Genomic DNA, 15,270 nt, shown 5'->3' with positions numbered 1-15,270 from the left:
TTGATTTAAAAATGTAACTTTCAGCCTGAAGACTGATAACTTTTCAACTGTCTAGGCAACTAAGCCATCCTTCAATGAACCCGCCACTAATGTCATTTCCTCTCATAAAGAAAAAAAGGCCCAAAAACTAAAGTGTAGGGGAAAAAAATCAATCGGATCGACTCATGTCACCACGTAGCAGGAAGAGTGAGAAGAAGTTATGTTTTCAGAAAGATGTATTAACAGAATCTAAAAATAATTTACAAAATTATGTACCGGACCATACTGCCAGCCAAGTTCAATTTTATTCATAACCCAGAGTTCATGGATATTCTCTGCCAGCTTTTCTCTTATCCTCTCCAGATGGGGAGGCAACACAATCTAAAATTGAAAAAAAGAAAAAGAAAACACATCAGAAAGAAATGCAAGAAAATGCAGTGTTAATCGTCCTCACTGTGAGTTGGACCAAATAAAACAGTCTCATCAACCATTAAAATATAATCATATAACAAGGTTCCAAACCATCTAATCTAAATTTGTAAAACTAGGTATCTAAGCAATTAATAGGTAAATTTGGGGAAATTATGAATGAAAGTTAGAAAGAAAGAAAACAGAGTATTGCTGAGGACAGCCATCATTAAGAAAAAAGTCCTAATGGATTTGGTACAACCACCAGAATATGCATTATTTAAAAAGAGAAATCATCCCAGAGTTCTTAAACCAACCTGGCCAGCACCCACCGGCTAGAATGAAGGCAATTCAGTGTCCAAAAGATAATCCGCTCACTCTCTGCATCTAGAAATATCTGTTGGCAGTGATTTATGTTTTCCCTTTAGTGGTTTCCAAATGTAAGCCTCAGGTGAAAAAATGTGAACCTGTTCCCATTATAAAGGGGAAGTTTAACGGCCTCTTCATAACACAAAATGGTTTTCCAGGTGATGGGTTGGCTGTGCACACCTGGCGATGTACTGGTATGTGCCCCACAAGCAGTCCCTCAACACAGAGAGCAGGCAACTGCCCACCATGCCCATGGATGCGGCAGAGTTTCCACAGGGGGCAGGCCATCCCTGTCTCCTTCCCTCCAAACAGTAGAGGTTATCCAGGGCTCAGGAAATCCTAAATGTGCTAGTGACAGCACAGAATCCCACTGTCCATTCCAGTCCATTTCCATCCTCCAATCGTGCTTACCGCTCAACTCTGGTAGCGCCATACACACCCTGGCACGTTCCAGCGACGGCAACACAAACTGAATTTTAGCCATGAACAAAGCTTGTTTGTTTATGTTACTGCATCATATACAAAGCCAGCAGGGAGAGACAAGAAATATGGTTCAAGGAACCAAACAATGGAAGCTTCTGAGGCCTGCTATTAATTCTATTTCAGACTTCAGACATTTCTCTCATCTTCAAAAGCTAATGAACAAACTATGAATACCTAACCAACCGGAATGAAGTTACTTCACCATTAAAATAGAGCAATACTTAATTCATTGTCAATGTCAGGATACTTTCAAGTCTATGAAAGAGAAAAGCAAGGGTAACTGCTAACATTGCTTGGGTGCTATTTGCAAAGTACTGTGCCAATGTGTTATTTATTAACTATATCAAACATACTCTGAACATCCCAATGAATGTGATGAGTAATTTTCTCAAGTCCCAGAGCATACATTCGATCCCAGGCATTTTGATCATAATCCTAGAGCTCATGATCTCAATCTCTACCCAAGATAAAAGTCAGTTAAATCACTTCAAAATACCAAGTGTATCTAGAAGGGGGAAGAAATTGAAAACTCCACCACTACCCTAGGTAAGTAAACACCACTCTAAAATTAGTATGCATTACCTCAGGTTGTGGCCCATTAGTACATTATACTATAATACTATAATACTATACTATATATAGTATATAGTATATTATACTATTATATACTATAATACTATAATAGTACATTATAGTCAATCTACTGGCTTGAAACCGCCCTTAAAAAACAAAATAGAATAGACTAGGCAAATGGCTAAGGGGACATGGTAAGGGTAAGCATTAGTTTATGAAACCAATTATACATATAAATTGTATTACTGTAAAATGCATTTGTATGGGTTGCAGGCAAAAGTTTGAAAGCCACTACATATGGGAATGACTGCAATTCAAACGTTGCCATCACAGCTGAGGATCTGGGTACCTGGCTGGTATCCACGGGGATCGGTGTGAAGGCGGCTTGTGTCAGGGAAACTGTGGGACCCAGGAGGTCCCGTGTGTATGTCCTTTCTTGCTTGTACTCTCGGCTGTGTTCCACTTTCAACTTTTCTTTTGGCAGAACAGCTTCATAACAAGGAGCATACCCGGGCGGAGGAAGGAACTTAAATTCTCCATGTCTCCCCCCAAGCAGAAAGCGTACCCTGAAAAGGATGCATGTCGGGGTCGGTTATATCTCTGGCATACAGAAAGTTTCCTAATCAACAGAATAGAGGAATAAATTATGAGTACAAACTTAGCGTTGTCAGAAGCCACATTTCTTTTCTAAGTACCACCATAATGTCAGTACATTAGAGATTAAGAGCCTCTAATCATAAAAGTAAAACCTGGTTAAATTATGTTAATGGCTCAGCAAAAACTTATCACTCTCTGGAGAAATAATAAAGGCATATGCACTCTATTCCTATGTGAATGAAATACCTGTTCATAGTATTTGGTCACTTAATGTCTCAAGGTGCCCAAATAATCAACAGAGAAAGAACAGACTTTCTAAATATCTGTATACTTAAAATTGTAGGGCTGGATGAGATCTGATAAAAAGAAAAAACAGTCACAGTCCGATTTCCCTGTGAAATTCCTTAAAGGGGACTCAAATGATACTTCTACATACTAAATTATCACTTTAATTTCTCTTCCATCTGGTAGTAGCAAAAAAGCAAAGGGTTAGAGGAAACTACCTTGACCCAGCTGACCATACGCAGACAATTTACAAGTATAGCAGGTAGAAGGTGACATGGAAAGGAGTCATCTTGACCTGATCAACCAAAAAACATGTGGTTTCTGTAGAAATGAGGGGGTTTGGAGTAGGGTGGAAGAATGTAATGAAAAGAAAAATTAATGAAAATAAATATGAGAAAATAAATGGTATTTTTGAGGCAACATTGTTTATTTACCCTTATTAAATAAAAGAGTGAACTTGAAATATTTCAGGAACACTGGATAGAAGGATAGTCCGCAGACTGCATATCTAAATGGTTGGATATATGAACAAAGGATTCAGCCTCCTGAGATTCTCCTCTTAGGTGAATCTTATCTTCACCCTTCAAGGAAGGGGCAAAATGCCCTGTGGACGTCTAGACGCCCAGGAGTGAGAGACAGAAAGTTAGCAAAGCAAGCGTGATGGCAGTGCAGAGTCTTCCATGAAAGAATGAGAAGTGAGAAGGCAAAGAGAGCAAAAAACATAGAAATACTAACTTGATTCCTGCAGAGAAACTGACAACTGGAAAGAAGAGGCCATCAATGTTGAAATTCTCAAACATGCCTTGAACAGGTTGTCCGTTAATTCGGAAGGAGATGCTTGGGGCACTTAGATCTAAACAGCAACTGATGACATCATCAGTTCTCAACAGATGCTGGTTTGGTGAGCTGACAGTACGGGCAATACAACCTATGGGGAAACACAATAAGGAGGGTAATGCATCTTTATCTCAGAGAATCATCTTCAGAACCTGAGTCAAAGATCTGAATAGGCAGTGACAATCACCAAAAGGTACTGGACTAGACTAAATCTTGAATGCATATTAATGTTATATGTCAAATCCTTTACCAAAAAAATTTGTTGCTTTTTTCAGGAGCCATGCTGCTATCTTTATTGTAAAATGGTCCTTCTGACATGCAGAATTTTTTGCATGCAGATGGATGGTATTTGATGCTGATATCATCTTACAGCTGATAATATAATGATGTCAGGGGAAAATCTCTAGGGAAAGGCTTGAAGTCAAATTGCTCCTTTATCACCTACTACTTGTATGACCATCAGCACATTACTTAAGCTCTATAAACCTTGATTTCTTGTAAACCAAATTCCATCACCTTGTAGAGTTGTTATGATGATTAAATTAATGGTTAATAAGAACATTCTCAGACACAGCAGGTATTTATTGCAGTCCCCTTCTCAAAGATTAAATCCATTTTGTTTTATAACATAAAAATATAAAGGGATAATGAAAGCAGAAAATGTGCTCATTTGTGCACTGTTTATTGAGAGACAATACGTGTCAACTGGTTTGTTGTTCTATAACTTATTTCACACAAGGTCTTGGTTGTCTTCTTAAGTAGGATACAGGATACAAGTTGAGGCATGAAAATGATATTTGATAAATGTCATTTCTTGCCGTAGCCAGCCTATAACCTATGCCCGTTCTTGACTGTGTCATAACTCCTTGGCCGATTAGTCCCATGGGCACAATGGAACACAGGAAGGTAAGGTCCTCCCAAACACACACGCTCACAAATGCAAACATACAAAATTTCTCCATTTGAGCAAAGACAAAAATAGATTTGATGATGCAAAAATTTGCATTTTTTAGAACACCTTTTTAAAATTTCTAGCATGCCAAGATTTCTACCAACAGCATATCTGAAATGCCAGTAGTAGAGCGTATCTACATTTTAAACTGTGTACTTTTTAAAAATTTTACCAATATTCAAATCTGCAAGCAATACATTCGTTATCAGGTGGTCCCTCTAGAATTCCCTGGATATAATAAAGGCAGCTTGTTAAATAAAAGTCAAACAAAAGCAACAGAACTCACAGATAAAGGTCTATATCCCTGTTTGTATTCAAGATCTGTAGCTGATAATGTTATTAAACATATTTACTATAACCCAAATATATTGCTCAATCTGAGGGATACTATAACGCTAACACTAATGACCATGGTTAACTGTTTTGCAATGCCTGAAAGAAACAGGTAAGAGAGATAAGGTCACTAGTGACCAGCCTAAGTCCACAGTTTCAATGGCACTCACACTGCTGAATCCACCAGGAAGCATTTTAAGGTTGCATTTACATAAACTCAGATCAAATCCATATGAGAACTATATTCCTGTTCACTGCATTAGCCAGAAAAGAAGATAGCAGTGGTCTGATTCATAGGTCCTGTAAAAGAATCCTTACCCATCTTTCACATACTGTCCTATGACATTCCTCCATACTTTTATACTTAAATTCTCCAAAAGCACCAAGGTTTTTCACACTTTTGGTCCTTACAAACACAGGATGTGGATGCCCCAATCGAGAGGTCCCCAACCCCCGGGCCGGCATCGGGCCGCACAGCAGGAGGTAAGCTTCATCTGCCGCTCCCCATAGCTTCCCATCGCTCCCATTACCGCCTGAACCATCTCCCACCCCCCAGCCCCGTTTGCGGAAAAACTGTATTCCATGAAACTGGTCCCTGGTGCCAGAAAGGCTGGGGACTGCTGCCCCAATCCAATTCTCATTCACACAAGGGGAACATAGCAATGCTATGCAAAGTTTAAGTTGGGAAGAAGAACTGAAGACAGAGCTCAAAACTTTTGCTGATAAGCCAAATTCTGGTTACAAGGAATATCTCCACCCTCCAATCACAAAAAGTTAAGTGTTCTCTCTCAGAAATCACAGATAGTTGATACTTTAAATCCTACTTCAACTCTTAAAAAGAAAAGGAATAGGAGAGTGAACCCAAGAAGATTATGTGAATTACAGATGATTTAACCACATAACTCAGTCAGAAGCCAATTAGTTTAGATTTATCTTTGTTGATCCTGAATCTAAAATTAGCAATAGATCCCAGGGCTTGAGAGAACACAGCTTTCAACTACAGGCATGGTAGAGTGCGTATTTTCTTGCCATTTGAAAAAACAGTCAAATATTTTCTCCTGATACAAAGTTTCAAGATGAATTTCTCTTGAAATTCCACAAGTATCCTCTTTTCTGTAATACCTGCATAGATTCACTCAATATTTTTGTTGCTCTTATCACTCTGTTTTAAAGATACTTTGCCATGAAAGGCATATTGCATACACTTTCAACTCCAGGAGCTCTGGGTTCTTCCTCTGTGTTGACAGAAAAAGCTTCAAACTAAATGCAAACATGAAAACGGTGCAGTGGCGTTATATGGCTAAAATAATGAGATGCAATTCAGCTTTTTTTTTACCAGTGTAATGTTTTGTTTCGTTTTTCCCCTAATCTCTGTGTAATGGGAAGACAAGTGAACACGCTTCATTCATTCACCTGAGGACCCATGTTGTGTGGAGTGATACTCAAAGGTAGAGAGAGGGGATAACATCTGAAGATAATAGTGATATTATATATTATGTATTATCAAACAGACATTAACCCTATTTCATCTTTGTCAGGTTTTCTGAAGGCAGGGCTCTTTGCCTTTGTTTGGTGGGTAGAAAAATTCTGGAACAAACATTGTGACTCTCTCCTGACCAGCATCGTACACCTGTGTATAAGACACACCACACACAGCCTGGGTCCCAACCAGTGCCCCACAGGTTAGATGAAATATCCAACATACAGCTTCATCCCCTCCAGGCTACTGAGCTATTGGCACCAAATAAAGGAAAAATTTAGTAAGTATTATTGTTCGATACAACCACATGGAGTGCTTTTCTTTATAAATTCCTTACCATAAACTCTTAGGTTTAATTAAATTTAATTTAAAATGTTCTTTTCATAATTTATGAGGTCTATAAAGCATTAATAAATGAATACCACTTGATTTGCCCATGAGAGGCAAAGTTCAGCTTTCTGTAATGTAAGGAACCTCTCTCTGTTTTCTGTATGTTAAATGCGCTATAAAATATATCAGGTTCATTCTAAATGCCGCTTTATGAATACAAGCGTATGTCTGCAGAACCCAAATGAATTCCAATATCTACATAATCAAAAAGTAAACTTTTAAATAGAGCCAATCAAAATACATGTTTTAATAAATCTGAAAAAAAGAGTACTATTTTTATATATTACTCATTTTTTTTCAACCATCAAAGCTTAGCGGTGGTAGCTAGTGAAATGAACTATTCATTCATTTTTAAACCATTCCACACTTCTGAAACAAAGCATCATTTTATTATGAGCTGACTCCTCACAATACACTTGACAAATTACCAATTCCTGACATTACATTACCCACCAGAAGATGGAACTTAGTCTACTTATTCCAATTATTTTCCAGGATTTGGTTCTTTTTTATATTGGAAGCTAAAGCTTCACACATACCAATTAAAACAAGTAGGAAACATTTAAGTTTTTGCACTTGATTCATGAATCAGAAAGCCACTTCTGAAGTATACCGTTCAAAGGCAAAGAAGTCTTTTGGAGAGGTACTATAACTGTAAGAGTTTTCTTTTTCCACTAGTGAAATTCTGCTTTTTACTTAACACTCTTATCATTTCAGTGTTACATTTCTGAAATAAATGTACCTGATACGAACAGCACCAATACCAATAGCTTTTAGAAATGTCCAGTGAGGGCAAAAGATTTCCTTCAAAAACACTGTGAAAGAAAATGGATACCACGTACCTGACCAGAGGTGAAGGCCGTCAAATCCATAGGAGAAGAGGTCATCTCCGACACCATTTCCACCCCACTCCTCGCCCCCTCCAGGGTAGGGAGAGTACCCCTCCGTTGAAGCCCAGCCCACTCGCAGGTGAGTGGCTTCGGCGGTCACAAATGGCTCGGTGTGGTCCACCATCAACTCATAGTACCATTTCCTATATTGCGCAGACCCTTCGCTGACACCCAGAAAAATGTTGGGTCTCATGCTTTAAAGAGAGAGGAATAGCATGTGAGAAAATCTGAATAAACCTTTCATTGTCTTAACTTACATCGTGCTATTCTGAATTAGTCCTGCTTCTCAAAGACATATATTACATATTAAATATGTTTCCTTAAGTACAACGAATTATTGAAGCAATCACTGAAGTCTGCAGTGACCGCCAACCTTACAGTTAACATTCAGACACTGATGTTTGCTTCTGGGATAACTTGGCAAGGTCACTTAAGGGTCTATTGTTTTTTCTTAATTGCTCTTCAGCATATTTTATATCATTAATCATATTGAAGGGGAGGCACTCAGGATAGCACAGCAGGCCCTCGGACCTAATGGAGTTACTATTAATCCAGGACATAGAGACACTTTCCTAAGCTAAGCTTTGTGTCATACAGAGTTTGAGGCTGAAGCAAGTCATGGTGTTAGTGAAGGAACCAAGGTGATGAATCATCTTTGTTGTTCTCTGTGCTTTGCTGTGAAAAGAATAATTTCTAGTTACTTGTATTTAATTGCATTTTACGGAAGAACTTTTACCCTAAGTTAATACTAGGGATTAGTGAACGTCGCAGAAAACACTGCTCATTAACGACAGGTCTATTATATAAAGAACCACAAAGGAAGTCTTAAATCAATCTTTTTTAAAAAATCACAACATAGAAATATACACTAAACCCTACATTTTTGTTTGAACCAGAGTGAAGTAGCAAGTATTTCCTGGACAGCTGCTAAACACAGTGTATTGAAGTTATCACTATCACATATAACATTTCCTTAAGTATAAGCTGTATTTATTATTGTTGTTGTAATTATTATTATTATTTTGTATATGGAAGGCACTATGACATGGTGGTGAAGAGCTCAGTCTCTGGAGTTAGACCTGAGTTCCATTTCCAGTTCCAACGTTTTAATCTATAAAATGTAGATAACAATAACACTTTGTGCAAACACAAGCAGCGTAGAATACTTGTAAAGCACCTGGCATTGTGGCTGGGACAAAGTACCCAATGAATGTCTGATACCTTGGAAGGTACACCTAACTGAAAATGTAGTTTTATTGCTTATTTGTAGAATTTATTATACTTTGGACATTTGAATTCAATGTCTTTATTATACATAGTAGGCACTTCACCACTGGTAGTGAAGGATATAGTGTTTTTAGTTATGTTCTAAGAAGATGTAAAACATAATTATATATAATTATATCCCTGTATCATTGTCAGCCTGCTCCTGAGGATGACAATGACAATTCGGCTACATATGAACGTGAATGAGAGCTCTTATACATTTTTTTGTAATAAATGTGTATTTTGCTTGGGTCATCTATTGTTGTTATCTCATCTGATGGGTAGAAAAAATTCCTACACTCTTCCCTGGGGAAATATGTAAAAGATTCTAATCAAACAGACTATACGACGTTTTAGCGACAAAGCTAGAACGTGCATTTTTTGTTATGCTACCAATCTGGCGACGCGGGCTCGCTGAACCTACCTGCTGACGTGGTTCACAAGGCGTGTCTGCAGTAACAGGTCTCTTCCTGGCAGAAGATTGTCACAGATGAGATGCTGGTTAGAACGGACTGCTACCCCATGGCAAACACAGAGGGAGCATAAGACGTCCAGAACCTGAAAAGAGAAGCCACCTTCAGACTCTCATTCCCTTCTCAGGTTCAAGTGTCAGCAGCAATTTCCACAAACACACTTCCTCCAGTTACCTCTGACCCAGTCACTTTAAACATTACAGCCATGTGTCCACTTATTTTCCAACTTTCCTTCATACACAAATTGAGAACTGCTCCATCCTCCCATTGAGGCTATGCATAAGCACTAAGCAATATTACCTGATTGGAATGAAAAGGTGAAAAACACTCACGAAAAATCTGACACACCTTTTAAAAATTATCTTTTAAAAAAATAGTTTTAAAGTTATTCCAGAATTTATTTCTGGCAATAAAATGGTTCACTTACCTTGTGATTTCTTCCATGCTTGTCTAAAAGTGAGATAATGGATTTAATATGGCCTTCTTTAATAATATTTAGAGCTTCTGGACTTTCTACTAACACACAGTGTAAAACTTCAAGAATACCTAAAGAGAAAACAAAGAAAGGGGGGAAATATGATTAACCAATCTACAATGATCAGTGGCTTTCCTCTTCTCTATGTGTTTATTCAGGTGTTGACCCAACACAATATAATTATTATGTGCTCAATGCATTTGGGCATCATGCATAATATCACAGGGCACCTGTGATAGGGGACAGGTGGTGTCTGGAACACAGGGCTGATAACCAAAGATGATGTCGAGTGAGGACAAGGCAAAGATACAGTGTTCAGCTGAGTAAGCAGGTAATTCTGCCTGCAGAGAAATGAAAGAAAGCAACATTTAAGTGGGGCCACAGAGAACTCATTCATGGCCATTTTCCAGACAGGAAAAGATGGCGGTAAAGTGCTGAATGAAGTCTTGAATGGGGGGCATACCTCATGCACCTGGGGTACAAAGCCAATAGGGGATGGGACAGGTAGGTTAGGGCCAGCTTACGAAGCTTCTAGACACTGGAAGCATAACCCTGCAATAATGCATCCTAACCCATGGAGATCATTACATTCTCCTAGAGGTTTATAGCAGAAAATGTTTCTTGGTTTGCACAACAAGAGAAATATACAAGTTAACACAAAAATAAACAGAAATATACAATACGCAAAACCTGAAAAAGAAGGGTAATATTTTTAGGTATTAGCTATCAGAGAAGATAACACGGAATACATCTTTTCTTAAAGTCTAAAACAGAAATTAGAAAATAAGTCTCATTATCAGAATTTTTAATGTGAACTTGGAAAGCTAAATGGGTACATGTGTATTTATTTTTTCAGAGTAAGCCTGCCTTGTCAACAACGAGAATGTAGTTCATTTGTAGCAATTAGACATAACACTTAGAAAGTGTGATCTCTGTCTGAGAGCTCTACTGTCTGACATCTCTTAGAGTATTGAGAAGGGTCCCAGAGGAACCTTGTAGAAAGGTTTATTCATTTCAAATGGAGATCACTTTCTTGGAAAAGAAATGTGAAGTGCTCAGGTTTACAAATGGTACGGTATAGAAGTAATTCACTATTACTGTCACACTTGACACTTGATCCAAACCAAGACAAGGGCTGTTAATACTAATTTCTTCACCAATGACTTAATGTTTTGAAATATAAATGCACATTCAATGAAAAAATACCCCAAAAGGTAAGTTAATTTTTGGTGTGGTTCAAAATCTGTTGCTGTATTCCAACAATCCGTGCCTGTTAAAAATCAACGAGAGCAGAAAATAATAATACAACAGGCTGATGGATAAGTTAAAGAAGATTTTTATATAAGGGTATGGAAACTATTTCTGCTATTATTAAAAAGGTAAGCAATAAAATAAACCCCATCATTCCAAGCTATAAGAAATTAAAATAACAGAAAGGGAACAGCATTTTTTTTTTGGCTGTACCGTGCAGCATGTGGGATCTTAGTTCCCTGACCAGGGGTGGAACCCACGCTCTCTGCAGTGGAAGAGCAGAGTCTTAACCACTGGACCGCCAGGGAAGTCCTGGGAAAAGCATTCTTAATAGATTAGTCATATGTTATCCTGATGTTTTTGGTTTTTTGTTTTCTCCCTATTACTTATTACTATAGAGCACGTGGCTGCCTATGTTTATAAATAAAGTTGTACTGCGTTTACACGCACGTTTGTTCACAGATCTTCTTGGAACTAAAAGTATGACCCTGCAGCAGTGCATTCTAACTATTAGAGCTCATTTCACTTTCCTGGAGCTTTATAGTAGAAAATGTTTCTTAGTCTCCAAAACAAGAGAAATATACAAAATAATACAAATGGTGCTCTTGCATTAAAAAGGCAGAGCTGAGTGGCTGCAACAACAAAGTCCTATAGTCCCACAACCTAAAATATTTACTATCTGGCCTTTTACAGAAAGAGTGCGCCAATCTCTGCTATAAAACATAATCATTAAGAAAAAAACAAGTAGAAGATCAAGAAAAATAAATCTTTCATGTAAATAAACATTCACGAAAGCCCACAGCATTCATAAACCTAAATATATCAGAAAAGATTAAAGACTAGATTTTTGGAAATAACAGCACGTATCACAAAATGCAAGAATGGCAATGTGAAAATAAATCTCTGATTTTTCTCATATTCAGCCTATTCTAATGGAAGGGTTTCAGAGTTTTGGGTTTAACGTTAAATTTTTTTTTCAGTGGGACCAGGTCAGAGCCAACAAATAAACACCTAGATGAAAAGAACTACTGCCTCTAATGTCGACAATAAAAAGTCAGAGAAAACTATTTTTAATTTTAACGGTTGGAATAAACTGCAAATAAACTGCTTTTACTTTTTATAGCAAGAAATTCCTAAAGGAAAACAATTGGAAACACCAAAAGAGACATTTTCAAAAATAAAAACTAGCTAGACTGCTTTATGTATATATTTAAATCATACTGATATATGCCTCAAACACTTAGGTAAAAAAAAAATGAGACAGAGAAACAGTGCTTGATATTAAGTGGCAATAGTTGACTAAAGATGATTTGACATTTAAAATTTAAATTCACTGAGTGAGACCCAGGAATGGCAACAGTGCAGAACACTTATGGTCAGAGTCTCAAAGAAAAATTGTATAACTTGGTAGATCATAACAGAATTACCGGAATGAAAGAATTATGAACATGCTACAAAGTGTAAAATAAAAACCCACCCAAACTAGTAAGACAAAACATTTTGATAAGTTTAATAAACTTATAGAAATGATTCATGAAATTTTAATAACACAGAAATGCATAACGTATAATGTAAACTTTTAAGAGTAAATACAAAATTGGATATATATTAGGACTGCAACTATGTAAAGTATACTTATTTACATAGTTGCAGTACTAATAAAAACACCAGAAGTTATTATCTCAGAATGTCAGTGCTAGTTATTGCTCGACTATGAGGGAGACCCTTGAACAACATGGGTTTGAACTGCACAAGTCCACTTACACACGGATTTTTTTTTTCACTAAGTACACACCAGAGTGCTACGTGATCCACAGTTGTTCAATCCGTGGATGTGCAACTGTGGATACAGAGCCAACTGTAAAGATATACATGGATTTTCAACAGCCCAGAGAGTCGGCACCCCCAAACTCCGTGTTGTTCAAGGGTCAACTGTACTTCTATTACACTACTACACACACTCTATGATTAGAGCACACCTAACTCTTAAAGTAAGAAACATTTCTAGGTCCTGGTTCAAGGTAGTGACATCGGAGGATTCTAAACTCAACTCCTCCCAAGAATACATCACATCTACATTTATATATGGAACAATTTCCTCTGAAAGAAACTCAGAACTTTACTGAGTGAGTCCTATACATCAGGCAAACACAACAAAAAAACCCCACATTGAATCAGGTAGGAGAGGCTGAGACACAATCTCGCTATAAACCCCACTCCCAAGCAGCAACCCACAATCGGCAAGTAACTCACAACCCCGAGCTTCTCCCTGAGTAGCAAAGGGCTTGGAACCCCATATCTGGCACCCCTACTTTAAGACCTGCACCTGAGAGCAAGCGCCCAAAACATCTAGCTTTGAAAGCCAATGGGGCTTGCGTCCACAAGACCCATGAAGCTATAGCAAATTGAGAAAAAGTCCCTAAAGGGGCAGCAGGAACTCACCTACCCCAGGGCCCAGCACAGAGGCAGCCAAAAGTACCCAGTCTTTCTGTAAAAGGCTTATTTGCTTACCTGAAAGCTTTGGCCTGAGGGGCAGGCATCTAATTTAACACAAATCTGGGGACCAACTGAAATTCTCTCCAGAGATGGAGGTTGGTGGGCACCACTTTTGTGCTCCCCAACTGACTTGCTTCAGCTCATACGTATGTCCTGGAGGGAGCTTCTGTGCATGACTGGTGCCCCAGTTTTTTACACCTAGTGCCCTGATGCACAGGGACGCCCCTTCATCACCTGGCTGTGATGGCCAGCAGGGCCTGTGCTCGTGTGTTCCACGAAAGCATAACACCCTGACCAGGGCACAGAACACACAGAGCCAACTGAAACCCACCCCCAATTTTCTGTAAAAAGGCTTATTTGCTGTCTTGGAGCTTTGGCTGGAGGGGAAGGTTTCTGGTCTGGCCCACACATCTCGAGACCCCAGATCATCGGTGTCTCTGAGAAAGGAGCTTGTGTACATGTCTGACGCACCGGCTCTTACGGCTGTGAACCAAAGGACACATCCCTTGACAGCTTGGCTCTGGTGCCAGTGGGGCTTATGTTCAAGGCTTCAATGGGACAGTAGCAAAGGAAAAAACAGTTCTTACCTAGCTATCACCCCAGGATTTGGCACAGAGAGCAGACAGAAATGCCCATCTCCCAGTCTTCCCCTGAATGAGGTATATTTGCGTATTTTAAAGGCTGCTGCCTGAGGGTCTGGCTTTCAATCAGCCTGAATCTAGGTTCTGAGATCCTCCTCTTTTAGATGCTGACAGGTCTTGGCATACTCTCTAAAAATAAAGAAACCAACCCATCTATATGCTGCCTACAAGAGACTCATTTCAGATGTAAGGACACACACAGACTGAAAGAGAACAGATGGAAAAAGAAATTTCAGACAAACGGAAACCAAAGAAAGCTGGGATAGCTATACCTGTATCAGACAAAATACACTTTAAGACAAAGACTGTAATGAGAGACAAAGGTGGTCATTATATAATGATAAAGGGGTCAATCCAACAAGAGGATATAATATTTATACATATTCATGCACCCAACATAGAAGCAACTGAATATATAAAGCAAATATAAAAAGACCTAAAGGGAGAAACAGATAGTAGTATAATAATAGTAGGAGACTTCAATGGCCCAATTTCATCAATGGATAGATCATCCAGACAGAAAAGCAGTAAGGAAAATTGCCCTTAAATGACGCACTAGACCAGATGAACTGAACTAACATATACAGAACATTCCAACAAAAAGAAACAGAAAACACATTCTTCTCAAGCACACGTGGAGCATTCTCCAGGATAGATAATATGCTGGGCCACAAAACAAGTCTTAATAAATTTAAGAAGATTAAAATCACATCAAGCATCATTTCTGACCACAATGGTATGAAACTAGAAATTAGTTACAAGAAGAAAACTGGGATAGTCACAAATATGTGGAGATCAAACAACAGGTTACTCAACAACCAGTGGGTCAAAGAGGAAATCAAAAGAAAAAGCAAAAAACAGAGCAGCAAATGAAAATGGAAATACAACATACCAAAACTTATGGGACGCAGCAAAGGCAGTTCTAAGAGAGAATTTCACAGTGATAAATGCCTATAATGAGAAAATTCTCAAATAAACCACTTAACTTTACACTTCAACAAACTAGAAAAAGAAGAAACAAAGCCCAAGTCAGTACAAGGAAGAAAATAACAAAGATCAAAGTGGAAATCAATGAAATAGAGACTAAAAGAC

At 38.3% G+C, this 15,270-nt stretch overlaps 1 protein-coding gene across 1 annotated transcript in view; it reads right to left on the bottom strand.

Moving 5' to 3' along the window:
* Positions 1–15,270, bottom strand: part of RYR2 (ryanodine receptor 2) — a 509,874-nt gene that overhangs the window by 308,176 nt on the left and 186,428 nt on the right. Inside the window, exons 18-23 of the mRNA XM_027091861.1 lie at positions 9,743–9,861; positions 9,267–9,400; positions 7,529–7,770; positions 3,430–3,622; positions 2,162–2,378; positions 256–360 (exon numbers count right to left, since the gene is read on the bottom strand). Coding sequence (XP_026947662.1) covers positions 256–360; positions 2,162–2,378; positions 3,430–3,622; positions 7,529–7,770; positions 9,267–9,400; positions 9,743–9,861 — 1,010 coding nt within the window. The remainder of the gene's footprint in view (positions 1–255; positions 361–2,161; positions 2,379–3,429; positions 3,623–7,528; positions 7,771–9,266; positions 9,401–9,742; positions 9,862–15,270) is intronic.

This window comes from Aethalodelphis obliquidens, unplaced genomic scaffold, assembly GCF_003676395.1.
Source record: "Aethalodelphis obliquidens isolate GAN/ISIS:26980383/991018 unplaced genomic scaffold, ASM367639v1 scaffold73, whole genome shotgun sequence".
NCBI classification, from domain to species: Eukaryota; Metazoa; Chordata; class Mammalia; order Artiodactyla; family Delphinidae; genus Aethalodelphis; species Aethalodelphis obliquidens.
Note: the sequence above shows the minus strand (reverse complement) of the source record. Positions and strands in the feature narration are given on the sequence as shown.